The sequence below is a fragment of the Salminus brasiliensis genome, chromosome 22 (genome assembly GCF_030463535.1).
Source record: "Salminus brasiliensis chromosome 22, fSalBra1.hap2, whole genome shotgun sequence".
Classification (NCBI taxonomy): domain Eukaryota; kingdom Metazoa; phylum Chordata; class Actinopteri; order Characiformes; family Bryconidae; genus Salminus; species Salminus brasiliensis.
This window is the reverse complement of record NC_132899.1, coordinates 16,907,463-16,918,793: the sequence shown is the minus strand read 5'-3', so window position 1 is coordinate 16,918,793 and position 11,331 is coordinate 16,907,463. Positions and strand designations below refer to the sequence as shown.

Here is an 11,331-nt window from a genome sequence, read left to right as displayed (position 1 = left end):
ATTCATTTGAGATTAGTGACAAACCTCGCTGTCATTTGTAACCAATTAACGAAGTAATTTCACTGCTGAGTGCTTGTAGTGAAACCACAGACTATAATATACATTTACTGTACGTCATTCAGTGAAGTAAATGCATGCAAATGAACGGCCACTTCTATTTGTTATTAGCACAAGCAGAGAGACAGTTGCACAGAATTGCCCAGGCTATACAAGGGTGGTGTGAGCAAATGTTATTTTAGGGAGGACAATGCAGAGGAGAGGTGATTGAGAGATGCAGGGAGTAGGAGACCATATAAAACACCAGCAGTGAAGACAAACTATCTTAAGCAGGACTGGAGGAAAACAGAGTTAGATCATGGCCAGCAGGACTGATCAGACCAGAGTGGTGTGTGTGGCGTTACCCAACAAGAACCAAGTCAACATTAATGTGGGGGTGAGTTGGAGGAAACTGCTGAACGTTTCTGTTTGAGAACTTCATAAAGCAGGTATTGTCTTTAAAGTATGTCCAATACATGCAGAACAGTTTAAAGCAGACCGCAGTGCCTCTGCAGGTAGAGACAGGATGCTCTTTTTAAGCACATTTCCTCTTCCTAGAAATTACTGCAAACATTTTTTCTTCTTCTTCCAAGAAACGTGTTGTGATTAACACCTTATTGGGGAAACCGCTGAAGACTGTTGCATCTATTGGTTGTTTTTGTGTGGGTATGGGTGTAGCTAAAGCAGAGGAAAACAGGATTGGATCTGAATCCTTGTGTTTTAAATCTGTAAAAGAAAAGAGCAAAACCTTTTCCTTTGGTTACTGAGGTTAGGTTTAGGTGTAGATTACTACAGTTGGTTATATTAAGGTGTAAATTACTGAGATTAGGTGTAGATGTAGATTACTGAGGTAAGGTTTAAGGGTAGGTCAGGTTTTGACGTAGGTTATATTTAGGTGTAGGTTACGGAGATGAGATTTCGAGTTCTGTTAAAGTGTGTGTAAGATTGCTGAGGTAAGTGTAGATTACTAAAATTAATTCAGGGTTACGTTTAAATGTAGATTACTGAGGTTATTTCAGGGTTAGGTGTAGGTTACTGAGGTTATTTCAGGGTTAGGTTTAGGGTTAGATTTAGGTGTGGGTTACTAAGGTTAGGATTTATAGTTATGATTATTATTAAGGGTGTAGCTAAACTAATACAAATGTCAAATGGTGTTTCTCACTACATATGCTACAAGTGTGTGTTTCTTTAAGTCAAAATGCAGGGGGCAGGAGGTAATCGGCCAGCTGTCTGAGCTACTTGGGATTCAGGATCTGCATCTCTTTGGCCTATGTTTAGAAAAGGGTAAGTGTGTGTGAGCATTTCTGCTGAGTAAGCCCTTAACACTAATTAACCGAAGAGGAGTGTGCTCCAAGCAAAACTAAACTAAAAGATATCCACTCTGAGAGAACGTCTCAAAGCGGTGCGTCCTTGTGTCATGATGTTGCTTAATGAATTTGCCACAGATAATAACCACCTGTTTCTCGACCTGGACAACAAATTAAGCACATACTTCCCTAAAGCATGGAAGCACAACACATTGCAGGTAATGCCAACAGATGATAAAACCTAAACACTTGCACTTAAACTATTATCACAATAATAAACACACACTTGTATTGACAGGAGAGAATAACCCTGCATCTCAAAGTGCAGTACTACGTAAAGGATGGTCGACTCATCACGTAAGTCAAAAATGTTGATTTTGGTGCAGACTTTCATTTTTGTTCCTCACAAGGGTGATCTGTAAATTCCATTAGCCTTGTTTCTTTCTTTTTCTGAGCTCAGGGAGGAGAAGGCGCGCAGTCTGTACTATGCTGACCTGAAAGGCAGAGTTTTGTGCTCACTATGTTCTGGACAGGAAGGCCAGTACTTCCAGCTAGCTGCTTATGCCTTACAGGCCGACATGGGGGACTGGAGAGAGAAAGCGGGACCTTACTTCAAGCCACATGACTACTTTCCCCCTTGGGTAAGTCAATTTGGGTGAATACCTTGATTTTCATGATACAAGTACAATAAACTTTACTGACAAACTATTTTATAATATATATATATATATAAGTAGTGTATATGTATATAAGTAGTGTATATGTATAATTGGAGTAGAGTGGTGAGCTTTAAGGGAGGGTTGTGTTGTAACCCACGACACTACAGTTCAGTCATATCAAAAACAATGATTTCAACAGGCAATTTTGCAGTTTTGCAAACCAAATATACTGAGAAATTTGCTTCATTTGTTTTAAGGAATTTCTAAGATAAATAGCAAAATGGTATTTTTTACATAGTGTGTCAATCTCCAAAAAAAGGAATTTCTGAAAAGCTCTTCCGAAGCTTCCCTTGATGAAAAACTGTATTGTATTTACAGTGGTCTTTAAATATCCTGGTTAACCTGTCAACCCTACTTTATCAGTTCTTCATAAAATAATATCAGCTGCACATTGCACATAGAAGCCGGCAAACAAACCTGCCTTCTTCTAACTTGCATATTAATAACGTTAATGGAATTGTGATGTGATGGGTTTTTGTTTTTTTTACAGGCAAACGCTGCTAAGATGAAGTATATTAAACAAGTATAACATTTGTCAGTAATACACACATACAACAGTGATATAAATATATATAGGGACAGTGGTGGCTCAGCGGTTAGAGCATCAGGCTATCGATAACAGGGTTGTGGGTTTGATTCCTGGGCTTGGCAAGCTGCCACTGTTGGGCCCTTGAGCAAGGGCCTTTACCCTCTTTGCTCGCTCCTCTCCCTGGGCGCTGGAGTTGGCTGCCCACCACTCTGGGGTGTGTGTGTACTCACTGCCCCTAGTTCACTAGTGTGTGTGTGTGTGTTCACTACCACAGATGGGTTAAATGCAGAGGACACATTTCGCTGTACAGTGTACAGTGACAAATATGTGCACCTTTACCTTTTTTTATTATATGTATCTATACATTCTCAGATTTTGACGAAGCACGGGTGTGATTATGTGGTGCAACACACTCCGGCCCTGCACAGAGAGCTGCTGGGAATGTGTGCGTGTGATGCTGTTCTGCTGTTCATCCAGGAAGCCTGTCGAATGAGTGATGTGCCTGTCATCTTCTATAGCATGAGCAAAGTCCGGCCAAGCAGAGTAAGACAGAGTCTGCTCTGAGAGCTTCTGGTTATTTTCAGTCATATAAACCTCTCTCATTCTCTTGCTCTCTCCCTCCTCCTTCCCTCTTTTCTTTCAGAGAAAAAAAGAACAGTGTGCCAGTGTGTTGGTGGGCCTCGCTATGACTGGACTGCACGTTTATGAATGTGTAAGTGTACAGCACCTGCTCTCTACAGGAAATGAACATATGGTGACAGTCGTAATACAGTTACACATCATCCCAAAGTAATGGAACTGAAAAGGCAGCTCTAACTGCTGAGCCAGGGCCCTTAGCTTTTTTTTTTTTTGAGCCTCAACTCAAATGAAGTGAAACCAAATGTATTACATAGACAAAAGTATTAGGACACCCATGCATTACACCTATAGGAGCTTTTATTACATCCCATTCTAAATTCATAGCCACTGATATGGAGTTGGTCCCCTTTTGCAGATCTAACAGCAGGTTTAGCAGAACAGCAGAGCTTTGGCAGCTTTTATGCACTCTTACTTTACATGGTTTGTCACTTCAGTTTAAGCACCTGAATTAAAAAATTAAGAGCGGTGTCCCAACATTTTTGTCCATATAGTGTATGTATATAGACCCTTTGCTCATCACTTTATAACTGTAAATACTAAATGTGTTTGTGTTTATCGCTGATTTAAATTTGTCTGTAGATGGGCAGCAGAGAACAACTGCTTTTATATGAATTTGACTGGTCAAGCATTGATCGCATTCATTTCCAGGTACAACATCACCCACTATTATCTCTACTCCAACACACATAGTCAGCGATTAAGTGCCTAAAGCACCATGTAATCAGTTCCTGTTCACCACAATTAACACAGTTACAGTGTTGCTTGTGCTTCTGTGTTAACAGGGCAGAAGATTTGAGATAAGGAGAGATGGTCTGGCTGGGTCAGATCTGGTGCTTTACACTTGCTCTGTCCTGCACTCCCAACACCTGCTAAAGCACATGAGCAGCATTCATCGTTTACACCTTAAAACAAAGCACTCAGTCAAAGGGCTGCAGCTGCCTCGGCACAGAGCAGGTTATTGCCAACTCTCTCACACACACACACACACACACACACACACACACACACACACACACACACACACACACACACACACACACACACAGCCAGCATCAGCATACAGAACGGGAGACACACGTCTCACACACAGTCCCAAGCAAATGTTTTGGCACCCCTGGTCAAATGACACATACTGTTGTTTGTTGTGGCCCACACTAAACACTACTTTTTTTTTTTTAATCCTATCCTGTCTTGAAAACTTGTGTTGTCATTTTTTATCCAGGTTTTCCATCATAGACCACTGTTCGTCATCAAGGTCGCCACACTACACAATATGCTCTGAATAACCACACACGCGTTTAGACTGTGCAAACTAAGGAGTTCTAACCGCCGACTTAAACCCTTGCAGGAGTTTCTCACAAACTGCTATACTGAAACAGCAAAGAGGAAGAAACAAAAGTTGGTACCTCATACCTCTGTGCATTGAAAAGAATTTCCTCAAAACACGCCAGAACAAATGTAAGTAGTAATTATCAAAGCCAAAAAAGTAACACTGAAGTCCAGTATTGCTTGTAGTTTATCATCCTATCTGCTTTTGGCAAAATGGATAAAATGGGGTGCTGATGGTGGGTTTGAAGAAAGCTAGGCTATGGCTAAGATTACCGAAGAGAAATCTGGTATCAAACCTCTATACTCTCTCTCTCCAAGGCATGGAATGTTAATCAGATAACAAGAAGCACCGATGCTGGTTTGTATTTGATCACCTCGTGTGTGTAATGTATACATATATGTATGTGTGTGTGTATTCAGAAAGATTTGGATCAGCTCAACTCAACTCATTGACATCAACACTGCGTTTCAGACCTAAGAATCAGCGTCCACCTCACACTAGAGTCGCAAATATTAAATGTTTTATATTTCCAATTCACATGTGGGGCGACCCCAACTGCACTGGGAGAAGATCGGAGGAGTAAGGACTAGGTTATGGACAGCACACACTACAGGATGGAAATATCATTGTTTACGACGGGAGACATTTTTTTGATTGTCTGGAGGAGAAAATCGGCCTCAAAATCGGCCCAATTATCTTGTAGTGTCCAGGCATTACTGAATAAATCCTGTACAGCAAGGGTAGGGAACTTAAATACACTTACAAAATTAATAACACAATTTAACCAGGGGTGCCCAAACCTTTACATAAGACTGTATAGTGACCCGTTTTGATCAAACCTCTGCTGCAGCTTTTCTTTCCGGTTATTCATTTTTTTTCCTTTTGTCTTTTTCTACCCACCACACCCTTTTCTTTCCCGTTAGTTGACACTAGTTGTCCCTTTTCTTTTAAGTACCCTCTTTCCTAACATGTCCTTCTTTCTGTTTGCTTTTTTACATGTTTCCTTATCCTCCCTTTGACCTAGTCCGGTGTTTCCCTATCCTGGTTGTGGAAACTCTACAACACAGTATGCAAATCAGGAGATTCTAGGGTTATAGTTGCATACTATTGGTTATGTTCATTAACTCTTCTTTTACTGATGCAGTTGTTAACTATTAACCGGGGTGTTAAGTACTGCATGTTCAGCAGGTGATCTCACCTTAGTTCTTTTTAACTTGCACACACACACTGCATCACACACATAGCGTTAGTGGGAATTGCTGGTTTACACTTTGCTACTTGTTTATAATTTAATTTATGTTAATGTGCCCTTTATACTTATGACAGGGGGATGGCAGTATAGAGAAGTGTGTGTCAAAGAAACACCTGATTCAGACACAGATGAGAGTGAGGACGAGCTTCCACCACTAAAATTCCACCTTGCCAAAGCCAGGATATCACAAGCTACATCTGTGAAACTGATTCCAAAAACAGGTAAGATGTGAGATTCTTGCAGGAATGGGCATGTCAGAATACCCTGACAATGGGCTCTCAATGTACCATTTCTTTGGTCTCTATTCCAATTACTAATCTACATCTACAATTCAGAAATATGATGACTAAAATGAAAGATAAAACCTTTTAATGAACAGATTAACAGAAATAAATAGATAGCTAAAATAGTTCAAATTGCCACAGGGCTGAAGGAGGTTTCTGCTATAAGAGCACACAAAACATCAAATCATGTTCTCATCAAATCATATTCTACTAACACTATTCAGGAAAAAATATATAGGAACAACCGGCTCATTTATTCTTCCTTCCAAAATGGTATTATTTAAAAAAAAAAAACAGAGAATATCTGATAATATAAGATAATAGCTGAATTCATTTATTAGAAGTAGTGTCCACAGTGGAGGAAGGGGCCAATTTCTACATTTCAGATTTCTCTTCATGTTCACAGTCCTTCTTAAAAAAAAAGTAAACACTAGCACAAGGCTACCCTCACATTAAAACATACTTGCATTTAGTACCTCAGCCCTAGTGTTCAGTCTGCTAGGACAAGTTGCTCTTTCCTGTTCTCTCATTCTCCTCTTAGTCCCAGCCTCAACTGAAATTGAGATGTGTGTTGATGAGCCGGAGGAAATGTTCGTTGATGACCCAGAGGACATCATATGCTTGACTGAGCTGCTGGAAGGGGTGTCTGTGGATGGTCCTCCATTAATGCCTGTCTCTCCCTGGATAGGTGAGCGTAAACCCAGCCACTGTAATTCATTTTAAGGTAAATTTGACATTGTTTGCATATTCCTTATTAAAGAAATGCCTCTCTTTCTCCAGATATTACAATGGAGATGAAACAAGTGAGTAGAAGGCCTGATTCACTTTGCATTTTCACATTCATGTAGTACTTCCCTTGAATTCCTTTATTGACAGTCAATACTTATTTACTGCAATAATATAAATGCAATAAATAAATGAGTTACACTGCAAAATGAGCTCACATTTGTCCATTTTCTTAAAAATGGACAAGACGTTATACTTTATGCAATTCCCAAGTCAGCAGAGTTCCCGAACAACTCTTAATATTTGGTAACTGTGTTTTATACAATATTGACATTAGTGGTGAAAAACACATCCAGCTCAAACTGTGATGTTATTGGCTGCTGTCATTGCCAAGGTTTGTCTTCATTTTGTTATCTGCTCACTACACACCAATCGGTCATAACATTAATACCACCTAATATTAAGTAGGTTTCGCTTGTGCTACAATAACCGACCTGACCAGCAAAGACATGGACTCCACAAGGCCTCTAAAGGCGTCCTGTCGCATCTTGCACCAAGATGTTGTCCTGCAAGTTGTGATGTGGGGCTTTCAAGGATCACATCAATGAGCCTTAGGTGCACATTACCCAGTCACTGGTCCACTGGCTATCCTTTCTTGGAACACATTTAGTATATACTGTCCACTGCATACCAGAAAACCCCCACAATACCTGCCTCAGGTCTAAACGACTGGGTAAGAACATCTAAAACATCACAATTTGACCTTTGTCAAAGTGAGCTCAGATCCTTACTCATTTATCCTGCTTTTAAAACATCTCCTTCAAGACTGATTACTTGCTGACTAATATACCTACCCCAGATTGGTGTATGTCTAAATATAATATGCCATTGTAAATGACAATAAAGGCTTAGCATTCATAACTGTTTCAAAGCAACCATTAGGAAATTTGGCATGGTGCCTAATTCACCTAACTTAACCTAGTCATTTTGTAGCAATGATTTCTTTCAAACTATCTTAAAACTACAATCTTAAATAATATGCAGGTTGTGTAAAGCAAATATCATTGTCTTTTATGACCACACTGGCAGTAAACTAATGTAGCATGTTGGAAAACACTGAGGTTCAGTATGCTGAGAAACGGTAAAGCAAGAATTATTGGGAGGTGTGGAATTATTCTCAACTATGTTTTCTTTTTTTATATACAAATAGTTATTCTTTTTCAAAGTACACTCATACTGTACACTTTTGTGACACAGAACAATTTAGGTCCTAAAATGTATCCATTATTTTTTGAGTCAAATATCATTGTACAGTCAACACCAATGCTGAATGAGGCATGCCTCGACATGCTGAGATCAACAACTTCCCTAAAGCCACGAAGGCCCGCCCCTTGAGCTACGTCACCTACACAATACCACAATTAAATGAGTGACAAACGGCTGTCACCAATCACTGGTTGTAATCTTTTCTGGACTGGGCTGCACACAGCGCAGATTCAAAGTAACTTTGAGGAGGTAAGGTTGGCTTGGCTGTTATTTGTATTAGTTTGTCCCTCTGTATTGGATGGATCTTTATCTTGGGCATCCCAAGAAATGCAAGTGTCTGTTAATGCTCTGCTAATGTCAGTAAGATGCCTGAGCCAACATGCAAGTATTACTTTCCCCATTTGGTTTACAGTTTGTAAATGGTTGGCAATTTGATGTCTGTTTATAGTTATGAATTAAACAGTAACTATTGTCTGCATGGCTTGTCAGTTGCCGGTTTAAGGTTAGAGTATTGTCGCACAGTATTCTACTACTATTGAGAAACACTTCTTGGTTGGGTAGAAACCAGGATGGGACTTGTAATCAAAATGGAAGCACTTTCTTGGGGCCGTTTACTGCATTACATTTAGCTAATACTTAGAAGTGAATGTTAAGCTAAGATATGCTAAGTTAGAGACCACTACTGCAAGCTGAGCTGGACTAACACTCGAACAGCCAGGTGGGGAAACTCGGAATACAAGATTTTACAAGATGGGATGCATACTGCAAACTTTTCCATATGTTTTTACAGGCAGATTTTACTCTTTGTTTTTACTCTCCAACATTTAGCTGACTAATATAAATTCATTTTGTTTGATATTTCAGTATTTGTGGTTGACTAAATGTCATTGTTTTGGGGTATCCTACAGATCTCCATGTTTGGTGGGCAGATCTTCTAACAAGCATCAGAGCACAGCTGTATTTACTAACTTAGTTAGCTAACCATCTGGTATATACAACCTTCCAATAAGCACGCAAACGAAGCATTAGTTGCTACATGCTGCAGTTAACTGCTATTGTTTACTATTGTAATCACTTCCATTGTGTTTAAATTACTATTAATTATAGAACTACACCCTTAAAAGACTGGTAAAATAAACACCTGTTTATGAATATTGCATATCGGTCAGAGACATTGTGCATTTTTTGGGGATAAATATTAAAATATTTTAGGGAATAGGGATTTATTGAGTTGTATTGAGTATTTATTTACAATGGCCACCACTGGCTAATCAGTTTTGATTGGTATAGAGTTGTTCAATCACCAGGACATTTGGTACAGATGTATAGGCATGCTCTCTCTACTACTCTACAAGTCTACAAGACATTGGCCATTGGTGCTGTTCTAGCTCACATTTGTACATGCTTTAATAAGTAGACCCAAGACTTCACAGACATACTCTATAGCTCTCCTAGATATGTTCACAATTTGGGGCAACTGCAACACTAGGGGGCATTGTAACATTTACAATAATTTCTAAACAACAGCCTAACCAGTTTGCTTAGTTTTCAGTCGCCATTTGATGGGTATAGAATTGTTTACCAGGACTTTTGATATGCATGTCTAGGCATGGACTCTCTACTACCAGTCAAACTTTAAATGATTTTGATCACTGGGATGCTGCCACTTATTTTTTTCTTGGAGTGGTGTTCTGTTATAGGTCATTAACAGCACACTGAGGGTGTACATTTGTAATGTGTGCATTCCTGATTATAGCGGGTAATTGTTTGTTTTTCCTGTTGTGTAGGTTTTAAAGTGGAGAGCATGCAGTATCTCTCTGGACTCTGTCTAGTATAAAACCTTTCATACTCAGACAGCTCTCTAGAAGAAAATGGCAGCCCTCCTAACAAACAACTAAGCACAAAAGACCTCCATCTGAGCCAATCTCAGATTTTCACTTTATCCCAAACATGTAACATATGTGTAACACACATATATATACACACACACACATACATATATATACATACACACACACACACATACACACATTATGATTATTGATTATTAGTCAGCATTTGCTTGTTTGATGTATTATCTTGCATAGAGCTATGAGGCCATGTTCAGTTAAATGTTTAAGCTGTTATTTAATTATAATTCATAAAGTGATCTCAGTGGGTATTATAGCCCTGTGAGATAGAGCCTTTTTAAATATGTAGTACGAAATATTGCATATGCCATATCTTAAATAAAAAAGTACATATTTTTGTGCAAAAACATGGTAATTTTCTGAGTATCTGCATACTGTTGTACAGATCACTGGTTGCAATGATGGTAAAGCAGCTGCCTTACAGAAAGTCCCACTCTTCAGTAATAAGAGGAACCTGCATTGTTGGTAAAGCTATAGGATGTGTAAAAAGGAAAACCCCTTTAGGGGACAACAGGACAAGTAGCCAGGGCAACGTGAAAATATTCAGGCAAACAACAATAACTATGTGTCAGATTTTACCAGTCATTTCAGTTTTTAATGTTAGAACATATGTTCTTCTTGAAAGTACACTGAAGATATTAAGGATAAAATGATTAATTTCATCTTTCAGAACTGTACAAAAGTACAAATATTTCGAACTTGACTTACTTAAGTTCATATCATTCCATAGTAACATTTAAATACAGTTACAAAGTAACTCACACATTTCACACTGTTCTTTAACAGACAGGATAAGTTCAAACTTACCCGAAGAAGCAGTCTCTGAAAGGATTTCTTCTGTATAGGTTATTTATTTCAGTAAGATTGTATAGCAAAGTACAGCTAACAGCAGAGACGATAAGCAGAACACTGACCAGCACAGTTACAATACAGAAGCAAAAGAAGGAACATGGAGTCCCAATAACCAAAGACTGGGGAATGTTCTGACAGGAAACAATGAAATGTCATATGTTATTTACAATTACTTTACGCCGGTTTAAGGATAGTTATTCACATAATGTATGGGAAATACATGAGGTGTACAATTCTGCTCCTATGCTTGTTCAGTTTTGTTTTCCATTTCTAGTTTTTTGTAATTCCAATTTGATAGTTTGTGGGAGTGGTGACTACTGTTAAACAAGAGAGTGCTCTCAACACTGTTGAGGGGGAGGAGAAAAAAAAAAAAAAAAAAAAAAAAAAAGCACTGCTGCCACAACTGGAAGTGAAAATAATTTTTTTTTTCTCCTCAAACTGTGCTGTCCTGGATTGACAGGAGTGTGTTTAGGGAGTCTTT

General features: G+C 38.9%; 1 protein-coding gene across 1 annotated transcript; it reads left to right on the top strand.

Moving 5' to 3' along the window:
* Positions 1–355: 355 nt before the first annotated feature.
* On the top strand, positions 356–10,276 carry LOC140544416 (FERM domain-containing protein 6). Its single transcript, XM_072667937.1, has 14 exons — positions 356–433; positions 1,230–1,320; positions 1,482–1,571; positions 1,640–1,700; positions 1,804–1,998; positions 2,447–2,465; positions 2,964–3,119; positions 3,235–3,310; positions 3,820–3,878; positions 4,013–4,184; positions 5,887–6,033; positions 6,638–6,784; positions 6,877–6,899; positions 9,876–10,276. The coding sequence occupies exons 1-14, from the start codon at positions 356–358 to the stop codon at positions 9,918–9,920; spliced, it is 1,359 nt and encodes a 452-aa protein (XP_072524038.1). The 3' UTR covers positions 9,921–10,276.
* The last annotated feature ends 1,055 nt before the right edge of the window (positions 10,277–11,331 follow it).

Coding starts and splice junctions, on each gene's coding strand:
- LOC140544416 (XM_072667937.1), top strand. CDS start 356: ATGGCCAGCAGGACTGATCAGACCAGAGTGGTGTGTGTGGCGTTACCC. Junction 3,311..3,819: donor CGTTTATGAATGTGTAAGTG/TACAGCACCTGC, acceptor AGATGGGCAGCA/GAGAACAACTGCTTTTATAT. Junction 6,900..9,875: donor TTACAATGGAGATGAAACAA/GTGAGTAGAAGG, acceptor CCTGTTGTGTAG/GTTTTAAAGTGGAGAGCATG.